At 42.7% G+C, this 17,330-nt stretch overlaps 1 protein-coding gene across 1 annotated transcript in view; it reads left to right on the top strand.

The window, feature by feature from the left end:
* Nucleotides 1-4,159: 4,159 nt before the first annotated feature.
* The window catches only part of BMP6 (bone morphogenetic protein 6), a 261,123-nt gene continuing 247,952 nt past the window's right edge, over nt 4,160-17,330 (top strand). The window contains exon 1 of the mRNA XM_033934719.1: nt 4,160-5,251. Coding sequence (XP_033790610.1) covers nt 4,828-5,251 — 424 coding nt within the window. The 5' untranslated portion in view covers nt 4,160-4,827. The remainder of the gene's footprint in view (nt 5,252-17,330) is intronic.

The following is a 17,330-nucleotide window of genomic DNA, read 5'->3' as shown; positions in this document are numbered from 1 at the left end:
GCAGTATACTGGGCTAAATCGACCATCAGTTTGACCCATTACATCCATTCTTATACGTTCATAAATATACTGTATAAGCACAGCAGTAGTAGAACAATCTAAATAAAAAGGCTCATCCTCTTTCCAACAGTGGCCCATCCAGATCACTAGTACCTGGTGATCTAAAAAGAGCAGAGCAGATAAGCAGTGAATTTTCATCAAGTCCACCAAAATAATGGACTGTGGACTTTCCTTTTAATTACTTGTCCAAAACTTTTTAAACCCTCTTACTTTTACCAGTTGTGTTGATTGTTGCTATTCATTTTATATTGTGTGGCTGAAAAAAGGCTGGGAAGGAATTATTTATGCACAGCAGGCCTTGTGACTTTGTCTTTTGCAGCTAATCTGAAAGGCAAGGAGTGGGGGTTATGATGTAGTGGACAAGGTATAGAGCAGGATGATAGGGGAGTGGGGATCAATTTTGCACCAAAACCTGCTGGCATTGTTGGATGACTCCTAATAGGCAAACAGAAAATAAGAGGGGGAGAAAAAAAACAACCTAAAAATGTGCCCAAGGCAGTGCACCATTTCAGAGATTAAGGTTTCTTTCTGAATGTGGATAGGGACGATGCAAGGTACATTCCTACGCCTACTAACATGAAGCTGCTGTTTTAAGGGTATGCAACTGGGAAACGCTGAACATAAGAACGGTTTGAAACTGGTTGAATGTCCCAAAGGTGATAAGTGTGCAGTGATAATCCAGAATAAGACAGAGCAGCAGAAACTTTGTCAGACCTCCTTTTCTGGGATTCTATCTTTGTGACTAAATGCAAGATGGAAGACTTGCAGATGAGGAAAAAATAGAATCCCTCAAGGCTGAATTTTCTTGCATACTGGTAAGGAACAGTTTACATTACATTAGTAGGGGTGTCAAAGTCAGTCCTCGAGGGCCGCAATCAAGTTGGGTTTTCAGGATTTCCCCAACGAATATGCAAGAGATCTATTTGCATGCATTTCTTTCATTGTATGCTAATAGATCTCATGCCTATTCATTGGGGAAATCCTGAAAATCCAACTGGATTGCGGCCTTCGAGGACCGACTTTGATACCTGTGAATTAGTGATTTCTATTCTGCCATTATCTTGCAGTTCAAGGCGGATTACAAAAGGAGTTATCTGGCCATTTCCAGAGGAATTAAAGAGTAGAGCGGGTTGCTTCAGAGAATTGGGACAAATCTTGCGGTGTTAGTTTGTCTTCAAGGATTTCTTGAATAGCAGGGGTTTTTTTTTCTTTTCTGAACGATTTGTAGTCTGGGGTAAATTGGAGAGTTGGTAGTCTAGTTTTGCTGCTTGTGTGGCTAGAAGGCCATCGTACAGTTTTTTTCATTTGACTTCTCTGATTGGGGGATGCGTAAATGGTGTGTGGGTTCTCCTATGTCTGGTTGTGGTAGTTAGGATTAGGCGGTTGTTCAGGTAGGCTGGGCTGTCTCCGTTTATGGTTTTAAATAGTAGGCAGTAGAATTTGAATAGTATTCTTGCTTGTATTGACAGCCAGTGTGAGTAGAGGTATGCTGCAATGATGTGGTCATGTTTCCTTAGTGAATAGTTTCCTTAGTGAATAGTCTTAGAGCTGTGTTTTGAACTGTTTGTAGTTGTTTTGTCATGGTTGCAGGGCAGGGGAGATAGAGAATGTTGCAGTAGTCTAGAAGACCTATGACTAGGGACTGGACCAAGAGCTGGAATTGTGTCCTGTCAAAGAATTTTTGAACTTGCCTTAAGTTTCTCATGACCGCAAATTATTTTTGTATTATTTTGTTGATTTGTGGTTGCATGGTACAGCATCTGTCTATCATCATTCCTAGAGGTTTTAGAATGGGTTGTATGGGCTATGTGATTGAGTTTATTACTAGATTTGTTATGGTTGGGGTTTTGTTATTTTCGAGAAGAATGAATTTTGTCTTGTCTGGGTTCAGTTTCAGTTTGTGATTTTTCATCCATGTTGCTACTGTTTCAAGTGTCCTGTGTAGTGTGTCTGTCATGGAGGATGTTGGTTGGTCAAAAGGAAGGAGAATGGCGATGTCGTCTTCGTAGCTATAGGAGGATAAGCCTAATTTGTCCAGGCAAGTGCCAAGGAATGCAATGTAGAGATTGAAGAGAATTGGGGATAGTGGAGATCCTTGGGGTACGCTGCAGGGGTTGGACCATGGTTCTGAATTTTCTTTGTTCAACTTTACTCTGTAAGTTCTGGATTGTAGGAATCCTTGAAACCATGTGTGTACCGTATCTGCGATTCCTTTTGTAGTAGGATGTTATGGTCCACCAGGTCAAATGCTGCGGTGAGATCCAGTTGTATAATCAGCATTTTTCTACCTGCGCTGAGGTGTTGTTTAGCTGTGTCTATGAGGGAACCCAGAAGTGTCTCTGTGCTGTAGTTGGTTCTGAAACCAGATTGTGTAGGTTGGAGAATGTCATGGTCTTCTAGGTAGTTGGTGAAGCTTCTAGGCCTTCCATTAGTTTGACATAAAGTGGTATTGAGGCTATGGGTCTGTAGTTGGATGGTTGATCTGTTGCTCCTTTAGGGTTTTTTAGGATGATAATTTTACTGAAGGCCTTCTGCGAGCATGGTTTGTATCCACTGTAAGAGGAGAGCGCGGAATTTAGTACTGGATGATTTTAATAGATATGGAGGGCAGTGGTTGAGGTCACAGGCTGCGTGGCTGTAGTTTTTGTACAGTTTGTTAAGGTCGGACCATTGTATAGTGGGGAAGTGGGACCAAGTTCTGTCTGCCGTAGCTGATTCTTTTTCGGGGGGGAGGGGGGGAAAGGGAGGGGCATTGTGATCTCTTCTACGGTAGGTGGGTTTGATGATTCTCTTAGGCTAAGTAAGTGACCCTTAGGCCAGGGGCTTCCACCATGCCTGCAGTAATTTGTTTGGGCATACCAAGGGTTTTGAGATTCTATGAATAGTTTTTGCACTGTGTGCAAATTCTTTGTTTTCATTAACAACTTTCACCAGAATGCCTTCCTGCACAGACACCACATTTGCAAGGGCAGTGTCCCCCAGCGTTGTCATATTTTTTTTCTGGGCCACCAACATAGTGAAATCTTTGTGGTGGTGGTGATAGGGGGATTTCCTTGCATTCCACTGAGCTTTTGACACCAAGGCTTTTACCGACTTTCAAATAATGTTTCCAGCTCTATTGCATTTACAGTGATGTAGCACTAGGGGGATTTCCTTGCACTGAGCTTTTGACACCAAGGCTTTTACCGACTTTCAGATTTGGATTCCTCTAATTTAATGTTTCTAGCTATTTAAGCTCTATTGCAGTTACAGCGATGTAGCACTAAATTTATTTAAAATACTTATAACTTAAACTATTTTATCAATATAGGCAGGGAACAGAAACATACACAATATAAATTACAAACAATCATAAAGCTAAAACAGTAACTCTAAAAATCTACTGCACTTTCTGCAAATTAATAAAGCTGAGCCCAATTAAACAGAATGCCTGGGTACAAAATGCCTGGGTTCATTTGCTTTCTGAGCTATTTTATAGAGCCTATGTTCCTTAGGTCCAAAGGTAAAGTATTCCACAGTCTAGCACCTTGAATATAAATAATAGAAGAATGAAAATACATCCAATCCAATATGTTTAAATGAAGGAATATCCAAAAGCATCTTGTCATTTGAGCGTTGGCTCCATGTAGGCTTTATCCATTTGAAGGAAGCAAATATCCCCCTAATCCAGGTTTTGTTGGGTTATTTTCCATTTCTAGATGAAAAACTGCCTAAAGCTATATTTCAAAATAAAAAGTTGGCATCAGAATATACGTAATCATTTGAAAAACAAACATATTCAGTGACTCTGAAGATGAATCCCAACACAATCAAATTGTCTATATTGGCATAGGTTAATTTTTAGAGACCTGCAGAAAAAAATATTAGCAGTGTAGATAAGAGTAGTATGAAACTAGATTGAAAAGTAATGCCGTAGTATGTGCACGGAAAAAAAAAATCCCTGAAGCAAATCTAAGAAAATATGAAACTAAATAAATGCAGTTCATCTAATGTACAGCAGAGGGTGCTCACATACGCGGACTTATGCAGTAAGTCAGTGTGGAGGAAAGAAGTGCGAGTTAAAAAAAAAAAAAAAAAAAGCGAGCCTCTGAACTTTTCTCTTTCCACCCACGGACCCTAGAAGACAGAGAGAAGGGAAACGCCAGCTTTTGGTGTTTGGATTGCCTCATCCTAGGAGCTGGTAGCTTTTTCACTTCAGGCAGTACGGCACTTAAAAAGAGGACACTCGGAGCTCAGTGCACTTTTTTTGGGGGGGTTATGTTGCAAGTCCGGGACGCTGACTGGAGGGGAGGAGGAATATTTTGTCTGCTGCAGACTATTGCCACTTCTGGCTTGTGAAGGTGAGCCTCGACTCCCCCCCCCCCAGGAAAATATTACAGCGTTGCTAGAGTGGATATTTGGGATGACCTGGCTTTCATGAAGGAGGACACCCGCGAATCAGCCACAGTGCACCGGAGTGAGTCCCTCGTTCTAATGGTTATCCTTAGTTAATTTTGTTTAGATTGACATGCACTGCTCCAGTCGGTTTTAAAAAAAAAAGACGTCGTCTTATGGACATGCGCTTCCCGCTCTTTGCCCCACGGCGACACCTTGCTCGCTACCTCCACTAGCAGGATGGCAAGTGCAATCAAGAGGAAAAGACCACAGCCTTGAGTGGCTTCGATCTCTTATAGGGGAAGTGGGGTGGAGGGGGGGGGGAAGAATTTATTAAGATTTCTATAAATTATAGTGGAACAGCCAAGGGACCGGAAAGGAACGGGCAGAGGCATGCCGATCCCGGGCTGGCTGTGCTGCTGGGGGCTGCTCTGGGGCACTTATTGCTCGGCGCTCTGCCCCCGCGCGGGGGCGTCGGCGGCCAGCGGCGGCCACTCGGAGGCGTTCGTCTACCGGCGCCTCAAAAGCCACGAGAAGAGGGAGATGCAGCGGGAGATCTTGTCCATCCTGGGGCTGTCGCACAGACCTCGGCCGCTGCAGGAGCAGGCCCCCCCCGGGCTCACCTCCGCCCCCCGTTTCATGCTGGACCTGTACAACGCCGTGTCCGGACAGGAGCAGGTCGAGCCCGCCGGCTGGAGCCAGCGGGCCGTCGAGCACAGTAGCGCTAGGGCGGCGCTCGCCTCCGGCCCTTTGGCCAGCGCTCAGGACAGCGCCTTCCTCACCGACGCGGACATGGTGATGAGCTTTGTCAACCTAGGTAAGTTTGTTACATAAGCGCGCTTTTTTTTAAGGGGGGGGGGGAGGGGAAGGCTTCCCTAGTGGCTTCCCAAGTCCCCAGCTAGGCAGCGCTTTCCTGCTTCCTCGCAAAGTGCAATTCGTTGGCATCCTATGTGTTTAAAGTTTTGTAGAAGCTGCTTGCAGAGGGTTTTTTTGTTTGGTTTTTTTTTTTTGCACGTTGATTATTTTGGAACCGTTAACACCTGCGTTAAGTCTCTCTGGCCTGTTGATCGCGAGAGAAGCGAAGCCCAGCTTCGTTGGATCACACACAGTCCCGGGAGGGGGTGGGGGAGGGGACTCTCTCGGTCTGGATAATATTCCATGAGGTCCCGGCCGTTTCCAAAACAAAACTGGATCCATGTCTTATGGGGCCGGTTTGTGACATCTATAGACGGGGATTGTAGATGACGGCGAGGATGATTTTTCTCTCCCTTCTCGTTGGGAGAGCTGAAGAACTACTAGTGCGCTGGGTACATAATGGGCTCCATATGCCAAATTGATTCCTCTTTTCCCCACCCTTTAGTTCAGTAGAAAAAGGGTGGGAAATATTTATTTCAAAAAACGCCCTACATTACCCCTATTATTTCTTCCAAGGACGAGGACGTTGTGAGTTAACGAGTAGGATAATAATAATAATAATAATAATAATAATAACAGCTTATATAACGCAATATTTTGAAGTTCTATGCGGTTTACAAAGATTAAGCAAAGGTACAAATTGATTGACTCATTTGGGGACACTTGTGTTTTTTTGTTTGTTTTTGTTTTTTTGAAAGAGTGGGCGCTATTAATGACACGCAGTCACCCCCCTTCCCAAATTTGTTTCCCCTCCTGTCATTTTGGGCAACAAATAGTGACTTGAAACGACACGGTAAATGTTCTTTCCTGGGAAGGGGTAAAACGCGGACCTCACGGATCTTAGCTGCACGTCCTTAAAAGTCTGACAGACCTCTTTGACACTTTAGCTCTGACGGATCCTAATGCTTTTCCCTCCCTATGCTGAGACTAACGGTGGCAAAACGTTTGCCCTGAGGTCCATGCCAAGATTTCGGCAGTTGGAACCCAAGCACAGTACCGGGTAAAGCTTTGGATTCTCGCCCAGAAATAGCTAAGAAGAAAAAAAAAAAAAAATAATAATTTAAATTGAATCAGATTGGGCAGACTGGATGGAACATTCGGGTCTTTATCTGCCGTCATCTACTATGTTACATAGGGAGGGAAAAGCATTAGGATCCGTCAGAGCTAAAGTATCATAGAGGTCTGTCAGAGCCAGAGACTAAAAAGTGTCACGGACCTCGGATTTTTTAAGGACGTGCTCTGTTTCCTTTTACGTAAATGCACATCCCCGGTTCCTTGTAGGTTTCTGGAGGAGACTGTGCCACAGAAAATAAGCAATATCCGCAAGTCTTGGGGGGGGGGAGGAGGGGTTAGGATACATTTTTATTGAACCAACCAAAGTAGTTGCACATGAATTTTGGAGAAGACACATTGGTGCAGTAGTATTTATCGGAAGCTCAGCAAACGTTTTGAAGGCCTGTACACGCACTTTTTTGTATTATTGGCAGCTGCCACTTTTTGTACTCTAGCGAAGTGGTCCAGACTCTAGATGCAAAAAAAAAAAATATATATATATATGTATATATATATATTATGCCACCGATTAATATTATATATATATATATATATATATATATATATATATATATAATATATATTATTAATCGGTGGCATAATATATATATTTTATTATGCCACCGATTAATAATCAGGCTTGTAATGTGGGTAGTACCAAAGCGCAGATAAGTTAGCAAGTTTATCCTAGGACAGTGAAAGGACCTTTCAGGCTGCAGCTCTGGCAAAGAAATGCTCAGATGTTATTGCTGGCTGCAGTAACTCTCCGCAAGTGCCTCCAGTGCTTTTCGCGTGTGTGGCAGACGTGACTTGTAAAGAAGAGGTGGAAGCAATAGGTCTGTGGGCGGGAGGAGGGTTTGTTCCCGACGGACAGAAATAGTCAGGAAGGTACACTTAGCGTCTCGTTCAGCACTGCTGGGTTAGAGCATGTGTTTTCTGCTTTTGAGGAGGCAGAAATAGGTTTCTAGGCTGTCAGAACGATGTTGTATTTCGCTGACCTTTCCACCTCTGCCTCAGCTCGCGCAGCAGATCTGAGTTTGGCGCCTTTATGGTAGTGACTAAGGCACATCTGTGCAGCAAAATTACAATCGCGCTGGAAATTAGGAAAATAGGTCTGAAATGTGCTGCAGAAGGGGGCCGATGTAATTTAGGTGGGTCGTTTTTATTCTGGATTTTCCTCTGCTAACATTACTACCCAGTGTAGTAAGACCTTTGATTGTAGAAGCCCAGTATAACTGCAGCCCTAAATGATAATGTACGAGTAGTTGGCACTCAAATGGCTACAGGCTGCAGGATTGGGAATTCACCCAATATAAAAACTACTAAATTCTGGTAGTTTTTTTTACTCTCCTCTGTGCTGAATCTTTACCACAGCTCTTGAAAGCTAAACTACACTAGTAAAGATTCTAGTGTAGGAAAAAGATAACAAGTGGACATCGCTCCTGCCACCTAAGTGGGTTGAAGATGAGGAATGACTTGGAGGGAAGGGAGGAAATGTGTTTTGGGCTCATTTGAGCAAAATGGTTTAAAAAAAAAAAAAAAAGAGGGAGGGGGTAGGGTTACCATAAGGCTCCAGAATAAGGAGGATGGATTGAGAATCCGGGTTTTGCCTTAAATGGAAGTAAGGAGGATGGATAGAGACATCTGGGTTTTACTTCCATTGAAAGCAACGGAAGTAAAACCCGGTTATCTCAATCCGTCCACCTTTTTCTGGAGCCAGATGGTAACCCTAGGAGGGAGTCATGTGCCAGGAACAGTTTTTGGCCAGTTATTTAAAGAGTGATTCAAGGTAAATTGATTTCCGCTTCACTGTTATGTGAGGTGAGTTGTATAGAATGCTTTAAGGCAGTGGCCCAAGAGCCAGTGGTGGCCTGCGGAGACCTTCTGGGTGACCTGTGCACCTGTCCAAGGTCCCCCTCCCTCTGTTGGGAACCCTTGCTTGTTCACTGTTCCCGTTCCTAGCAACCATGCTCTTTTACTCTTTGGGCCGCAAGAGTGAAGTAAACACGTTGCCTTTGGCAGCCTGGATGCTTTCTCCTCTGCAGTAGCAGAAGGGAAGCTTCTGTGTCTGAATTCAAGAAAGCATGGGGTCTCTTAGAGGAAGAGAGAATGGTTACTGTGGATGGGCAGACTGGATGGGCCATTTGGCCTTTATTTGACATCATTTTTCTATGTTCCAGGCTGCCAAAGTCAGTGTGTTTACTTCACTCTTGCTGAAATAAATGCTCTTTATGGATAGATGGGAATAAGGGAGAAGAGGGAGGGAGGAGATGGTACACATGGATGGAAGGGAAGACAGGGAAAAGTAAATAGATTTGAGAAGGAAATAGAAAAATGGAAGAAAGTTGAACTTTAAAAGATGTATGTAGGGCAGAAAGTGAAGGAGAGAAAAACAGCAAATGGATAAGAAGGACCTGGAAACATAGTTAAGAGCACGGAGAGAAGGAAGTGCAACCAGAGACCGGGAAGAGATGATTAGAAAAATAAAATCACCTGCCAACAAAGGTAGGAAAATGATTTTTATTTTCATCTTAGTGACTGATGTCAGTTTTGGAAATTATATCTGCTGTCTATATTTTGCACTGCTAAGGAAGAAATGCATTTGTTTCTATAGTATTTCTCTAGTGTACTGTAAGCAGAGTCTGGCATCTTAGGGTTTCATTTGTGTATATTGGGGCTTTTAGTCTGTGGTCCTGTATTTATATAGGATTTATCTGTATTTTGCATATGTTCTGTTAGGAATGAATGTTGAGGAGTTCAATCTGTTAGGATGTAGAACTGGACCATCTTTCACAGGATGACCTACAGAGTCATGTATCTGGCAAAGGAAGACAATGTCCTGGCGGATAAACTAAGTTGAATGCTTCACAAGTGGTCTCTGGAATTAGGAGTAGAAAAATGAGTCACTCTTGAATTGGATTTATTTGGCTCAGTCATACCGAATATGAATCTATTCACATCTCTCAGCGGTGTAGCCTCTTTGCCCAGTTGATAGTTGGAACAACTCAAACACTTAGAGTTGGAGTCAGTAAATGACATCCAGTGCTATTTTATAAAGGGCATTGCTTACCAAATTCTGCACCCAATTTGGGGAGTAAGGACTTAAACCAATTGAAACCAGGTATAAATCCTGGCGTGCAACTTGGGCACACATCCACAGTGTTCTATAATACAGTGTGCAATTTCCCAGAATGCCCCTGACCTGCCCTTGCCTCTTCCATGGGACTGTCCTCTTTGCAGCTGCACATTGATATATTTAGACACTATGCTATAACTGGACATATAAGTGTATTTTCATACCAATCTATTGTTTCAGGCCCATTTCTGTACTATGTGTCTGTTAAAATGCATTTCCATACAGAAAGCTGGGCGCGGAATTAATGTCTAACTTGTGATGCTATTTATAGAACGTCCTCATTAGTGTAAGTCTTGACGATGTAATCAATCAAATTACCAAACTCAAAAGTAACAAATCCCTAGGACCAGATGGTATTCATCCCAGAGTCGTGAAAGAACTCAAAACAAAAAATTTGCTAACCTGCTATAGCAGCACTGGACATAACAGCAAAAAAAAAATAAAAAAAAAATCATAAAATAAGAAAACTTATCTTGTTTCACTTAGTAGAGAAATAGACTACACAGAGCCTTGTCTTCATCGGATCCTAACTGCTGTTTACTCAACAGGTCTTGGCATGGATTCTGCTTTGCACCCACATCGGTTTTTCAAGAAGAAATGTTTATAATGAATCCAATATGCTGTGGTTACAAAAATAAATATAACTCCCCTTTTACTAAACCACAAAGGTGGTTTTTAGCACAGGGAACCGCACTGAATGCTCCACAATGCTCCTGGTGCTCATAGAGTTCCTATGAGCAGCGGGCAGCATTCAGTGTGATTCCCTGTACTAAAAACCGCTATCACAGTTTAGTGAAATGGGGTGATAATGCTGACTAGTTATTAGGATTTATGTAATGTCCTTTTGAAGAAATCCATCCAAAGAGTTGTACAGCGAGATCTATTTGGACATAGGCAATAGATTTACAGCACTAAAAATATTCAAATGACAACGCATAGCATGGCATAGAATGTAGACAAAATTCACATTAAAAATTCTTAATAGAAAGAAAATGACATACGCGGAAATGAAACACGAGGGTTCTTCAAAAAGTTTCCACACTCTCATATTTTTGCGGGAAATGGGGCGGGAGAAGTGGTAAGAGGGCATGTTGTAGAATGTCATATGACTAGTCAAGTCAGGCAAGCTAGCTCATCTTGCTTTTGAGATATTTAATAAATAGTGTTTAAAAAAAAATAAAAGTGCAGAAACCTTTTGAAGATCCCTTGTATATATGCTATGTTAATCGGGTTTTCTATTCCGCCTTCACCTATTCTGTTTTGCATTACAAGAGGTTGGGTCAGTTACTCAGGAAGTTAAAATGGACAGTTTTTTTTAATAGGTCAATGGTGCTTCTCCCCCCCCTCCCCCACCACTTCCCCTCAAAACCCCAGGAACTATTCATGTATCATTTTATCACATTTTCCTAGTTTCCAATTGCACTCTTACCACTTATCACCCCCCCTCTTCTAGCAGTTTGTAGCGCAGAGAACCACGCTGAATTGCCCACGCTGCTCCTGATGCTAGGAACTCTATGAGTGTCAAGAGCAGCACGGGGGTTCATTCTATAAATTTAGGTGCACAGTGTGATGCTTAGCTCACAAAGATGCACACACAAGTTATGCACGTAACTTAATAATTAGCTACTAATTGGTTTTTAAGAACCAGCTGGCTATAATTGATTTTGGTTGATATTAATTGGCACAAATTATCAGCAACTGCCCCTAGGATTCTGTAAATTATGTACCCAAAACCCATAGCACACAACTGTAAGAGAGCATGAATCCGGGAGGGGTTTGGGTGGTCCAGGGCACGCCTGGCACTTAGGTATTCAATAGTCCATGCACATATCAGTTACACACCTTTGAGCTAGTATAAGTTCTCATACCTAAAGTTAGATGTGTAACTTTGGACTTAAGCTAATATTTTATAAAGCAACTAGTTTTTTAGCCCTTTACATTAACGGGTGCTAGAATAGATGTGTAGACTTAGGCATTTCTTTCTCTCTGTCTGTCTTTCTCTCTCCTTGCCCCCTTTCTTTCTTTCTGTCTCTCTCCATGGCCCCCTCTCTGTCTGTCTGTCTTTCTTTCTGTGTCTCTCCTGGCCCCCTTTCTGTCTGTCTCTCCCCCTGGCCCCCTGTCTGTCTTTCTGTCTCTCACTCTGGCCCCCTCTCTGTCTGTCTGTCTCTCACCCTGGCCCCCTCTCTGTCTGTCTGTCTCTCACCCTGGCCCCCTCTCTGTCTTTCTGTCTCTCACCCTGGCCCCCTCTCTTGTCTGTCTGTCTTTCTTTCTCTCCCCCTGGCTAGCAGCACCCCTTCCCTGCTCCCCCTGTCCAGTAGTAGCCCTTCTCCCTTACTTTTACCTCCCCCATGGCCAGTAGTACTCCTTCTCCCTTCCCTGCTCCCTGCCCAGTATCCACTAGACCGGGCAGCCTTGGGGCTTTTGCTAAGCCGGCCCCCCTCACATTATCAAAGTGGGCCGGCCTAGCAAATGCCTTGAGGCTGCTTGATGAAACCACGGCTGCTGCCGCTGCTGGTCCAGGGGTGAGAAGAAGAGGTGTCGCGGCAGCGTAGTCATAAGGCAGAAAGTCAGCCGGCATTGGAGATCGGGGCAGAAAATCAGCTGAGGCAGGCACTGTGCATGCATGGCACGGATCACAGACGCATGGAGTTTGAAGTGCGCATGCGCACTAAGGGTTTTATTATAGCGGATTATGTGCATAATTGCCAATATAGAATTCACGGATAGCATGCATTATCCTGGCACCTAACTATAGGCAACCTTTTAAGAATTGCCCCCTTGGAGCTTGATGGTCTCTCTACATAGTACAACAAAGTTCCTTGGTACTGATGCTAGCACGGTTGTTCATGTATTTCTTTTACCACTATGCCTGGTTTTCTAGTATCAAGTTTTCATTAATTGGTTGGCCTGGAAATAAATGTCCATGTGATCAAAATGCCTTTATTCTCTGCAACTCTGACAGGGTTTTGATCTCAGTGTTTCTCAGTTTCTACAACATTGTAGTATTTACACAGTTTCCTGTAGAGGAAACATGCTGCTACTACTACTATTTAGTATTTCTATAATACTACCAGATGCATGTAGCGCTGTAGATTAAACACACAAGAGACGGTCCCTGCTTGAAAGAGCTTACAACGTAAGTTATGACAGACACACAGGACATAGGGTGGATTAGTATATGGTGCTCACGAAGACAGACTACCATATTAAGCCTTTTTGTAAACAGTGCTTCTGAAATGAGTACATCACTCATGGCACTCAGTTGTGAGATGTGAAAACATTTCACTGATAGAACTCTTAAAGGGACTAGGACTGAAATTACATTCCTATAATAGTCTTTGTTCATGCCTGAAGCTGCCTGTATGTTTATGTTTACCTTAAAGCTTGCAGGAATTTTAAGGGAGACACTGAGGGAGTCTATAGAATTCTATCACTCCCCCTGCTGGATACTCTGACACAGTGTCGGAGCCATCATAAGAGATGTGGCTCTTCCCTAGGAGTGAGTGAGACAGGAGGGGAGGAGTCTGGGAAACAGCTGCCAGGAAAGCTAAAAGGCAGTGCTAAAGGAAGGTGGAGAGAGCCCAGGGGAAGAAGAGGAAGGATTCAATCCACATGCAGATATAGAGATTGATTTTTGGTATAGGAGAAGTGATTGGTGCTGATATTTTATTTTGATTTTATGCTGAGTATGATGTAAATTTTTATTTTTTGTTTGTTAGATGTCTGAAATGTTTGTGAAGTACTATTAAGGCGTATTATAAACAAACCATAAACATGTCTTAACTTCAACCACTGGACATGCTGTTTGGCTGAGGTAAACCAACTACTTTTTGTTTTAAATACTGTGAGCCCTATTCTGAAGTCTTGCTGGGGCCAGACCTGGTTAACTGATTAAAGACTGTTGAACCCCAAGTTTGGAGCATGTCAGCCGCTAGCCCTGCAATCCCAGGCCCTTTCTAGACTTTATCTTTAAACAAAGAAACTTTGCTTCTTCCCCTGAGTCTGTGAAGTAACAGGCTTAACGTTTGTGAACCAATAAAGACTTTTGTTACACCTTCAATATGTGTCCAGGCTGTGTGTGCACAGGTTTTATCTCGATGAACTCACTCAGGCTTTTACAGAGACCATCAAATTGAGAAGTTGTCTGTGCTCCAAAATCCCTTTTTTTGTTACCCTGGCCACATGCATAGAAAAGGTAGGGGCCATGCTACTGGAGCACATATGATGTGTGGAAATGTTGCTTTGGCTTGTTTCCTCCTCACTGAATTCCCTCTTCCAAATTCTTCTTTCTAGAGATGCCACTGGCAGTGCAATTGAATATATCTGAGTGGGTGTAATATAATTATTTTAATCATACCGGAGTTGTTCTTGCTTGCTACTGGACACATTTTCAGAAGGTTTTCTGCTACATTTCTTTTGCATATTTCTACAGATTGCAAGTTTTAATTTGCTTTTGAATTTATCATTGTGGAGATGAGTTGGAGAAAGAGACCTGCAAGACACAATTGACCAATTTTCCTGAATTTCACCTTGTTCCTCTGGGTTGGCTTTCTCATAAGGGGCCAACAAAGCTTATTGTGCTGTCACTGATTTATTTGTTATTTTTTCAAGGGCCTGTTGGAGTGCTTGACATTCCTCTGACATGCTCTTAAGTTTTAAGCCACTCACTATTGGTTCAAACATTTCTTATGGTGCTAATCTTCCTTTCAATTCACCCACAGTGGAAGCTAATCACTTCTCCCCCCACCAAACACATCACTCGCCTTCATGCACTTCAGTGGCATGAATGTATCAGTTATATGAACTTTTCAAGAAGCGTTCGAGGGGGTGCTGAAAAGTTCTCAGTCCAATCAAGAAGGGAATGATGTGGAGACATGAAACGTAAAGATTATTCCACATATTCACCCCTAAGTCCAACACACTTGGCACATTGTGTCCGAAGTTTCTGTAACCCTTCCAAAAATACTGTTCCGCTGCTGCAATCGCCTCCAAATCACTCAAAAATTATCACCCTTTCAAACTTTTTAAGGTTTGGAAACAGAAAATAGACAGATGGAACAAGATCGGATGAGTAGGGTGGATGGTCTATGCACTGAAACCCCAATTGAGTCAAATCATCCATCATTTTGCCAGCCTTGTGAGCAAGTGCATTGTCTTGCAAAATGAGACCTCCTTTCCGCAGCTTCCCTCTTCCTTTTTTCTTTCAATGCCTCCGTAAATCAACACAGCAAGTTACAGTAGTATTGTGCATTAACTGTTTGGCTCCTTGGAAGTCCTCGCAACTCCTTCCTGATCTCAGAACACTGTGACTTTTATCTTTCCTTCTGACTTTTGGGTCTTGAATTTCTTTGGCCTTGGAGATCCTGAGTGCTGCCATTGTATGGACTGTTGTTTTGTCTCAGAATCATAGTGGTGTGACCATGTTTCACAATAACTAGTTCCCAAAAGTTGGCACCAGCTCACTGAAAATGCTACAGAATCAATTTGGAAGTGCCCACTCAACCTCGTTTCTAGTCGGCATTCAAACATTTGGGACCCACTTGGCTGACAGCTTCTGCATACCCAGCTGCTCATGGATTATACACCCAACACATTCTAGATATCTGTATATCAGTAGAGTCTCAGCGATTGTTTTTGCTGAAATTTGCCAACCTGCCAAAATCGGGTCATGGACATGGTCATCAATTTCAGGAGCTGACACCGTTTGAGGCCTCCCAGACCTTGCTGCATCTTTTCTTGCAAAATCTCCTCACTGGCAGTTTGCACTAGAGAATGACACGAGGACAAACTTTTCCCCATCCCTTAATTTCCCGTCCCATCCCCACGAGTTTTTGTCGCTCTCTCTGTCTCTGCCCCACTCCTGTAAGCTCTGCCTTAACTGCACACGCCTCGAACGCTTATGATTTTAAAGTGTTTGAGGCTTGTGCAGATGAGGATGGAGCTTAGGCATTGGTGGAATGAGGCATTATGACATCACAGTCTGAGCTCTAGAATGTTGCTACTTATGATTTTAAAGTGTTTGAGGCTTGTGCAGATGAGGACGGAGCTTAGGCATTGGTGGAATGAGGCATTATGACATCACAGTCTGAGCTCTAGAATGTTGCTACTTATGATTTTAAAGTGTTTGAGGCTTGTGCAGATGAGGACGGAGCTTAGGCATTGGTGGAATGAGACATTATGACATCACAGTCTGAGCTCTAGAATGTTGCTACTTATGATCTTAAAGTGTTTGAGCCTTGTGCAGATGAGGACAGAGCTTAGGCATGGGTGGAATGAGGCATTATGACATCACAGTCTGAGCTCTAGAATGTTGCTACTTATGATCTTAAAGTGTTTGAGCCTTGTGCAGATGAGGACGGAGCTTGCAGGAATGGGGCAGGGACAGGAAAAGAACTTGCAGAGGATTGGAAAATGAGTTCCCGCGGGGACGGGGAAAAATTTGTCCCTATGTCATTTTCTAGTTTGCACACCATTTCTTCACTGTGGAGTATGATGGGGCATTTGTCACTCAATGTTTGCATTATGGACTCATGGATTTCTTTTGGAGTTTTCTTCTGCAGGAATAGGAACTTCATGATGGCTCAGAGTTCCACACTTGAAAATGCTACACTTTTCATTGACATGGTTCAATCCAGGGCTGCCCAAGTCCGGTCCTCGAGATCTACTGGCAGGCCAGGTTTTCTGGCTATCCGCAATGAATATGCATATGAGAGATTTGCATACCAAGAAGGCAGTGCAGGCGAATCTCTCTCATGCATATTCATTGCGGATAGCCAGAAAACCTGGCCTGCCAGTAGATCTCGAGGACTGGACTTGGGCAGCCCCGGTTCAATCAATGATCGGAAACAATGTCAAAACATAGCAATACAATTCTGCAACTTAGCACTTTGCAAAATAAAATAACACTCTTTTCAGCTACAGTGGTAAAATAATGCTCAGAATTTAGGAAGTTGATTGGGTCGAGAACTTTTCAGCACCCCTTCGTACTTATCAATAACTTAGTAGATTGATAGCTATGCATTACAGTTTTATAGTATAACATATAAGTTTTCAATAAATTCCAAGCAAGAGTGGTATGAAAAAAACATTGTTTTGTACACGCTTGTTTTACAAAAAGCAATACTCGTAAATAGTCGTCCTTCTATAAGCACAGGTTTCTGCATGTTGTCTTACTTTTTCCTGGGTTTGTAGACCATAGCAAGCACAGGATTTGCACCTTTGCAGTGATTCCCCTTTTATATTATATATTGTTGGTACAGTGCAGATTTTATATATGTGTTTTATGTGGTAAATATTGTCTTGGGTGCATAGAAGGACTTTTATAAAATTACCCCAGAGTTGCTACACTGGGACAGACTGAAGGTACATCAAGCCCAGTATCATGTTTCCAGCAGTGGCCAACCCAGGTAACAAGTAACTCGGAAGATCCCAAAAGAGTAAATCAGATTTTATGCTGCTTATTCTAGGAATAAACGGTGGAATTTTCCAGGTCTGCCTTACTAATATCTTATGGACTTTTTTTTTTTTTAAGGAAATTACCCAATTCTTTTTTAAACCTGTCAAGCTAACGGCTTTCACCATAATCTTTGGCAAGGAATTCCAGAATTTAATTACATGTTGAGTAAAGAAATATTTTTCAGTTTGTTTTAAATTTACTACTTTGTAGCTTCATTGCATGCCCCCTAATCCTAATATTTTAGGAAAGAGTGAACAAGCGATTCACATCTACACTTTCTACTCTATCATATCACTCCTGAGCCATCTGTTCTCCAAGCTTGAGACCTCTAGCTGC

Source organism: Geotrypetes seraphini, chromosome 2, assembly GCF_902459505.1.
Source record: "Geotrypetes seraphini chromosome 2, aGeoSer1.1, whole genome shotgun sequence".
NCBI lineage: Eukaryota > Metazoa > Chordata > Amphibia > Gymnophiona > Dermophiidae > Geotrypetes > Geotrypetes seraphini.
The sequence above is the reverse complement of the archived record's forward strand: the minus strand, read 5'-3'. Positions and strand labels throughout refer to the sequence as shown.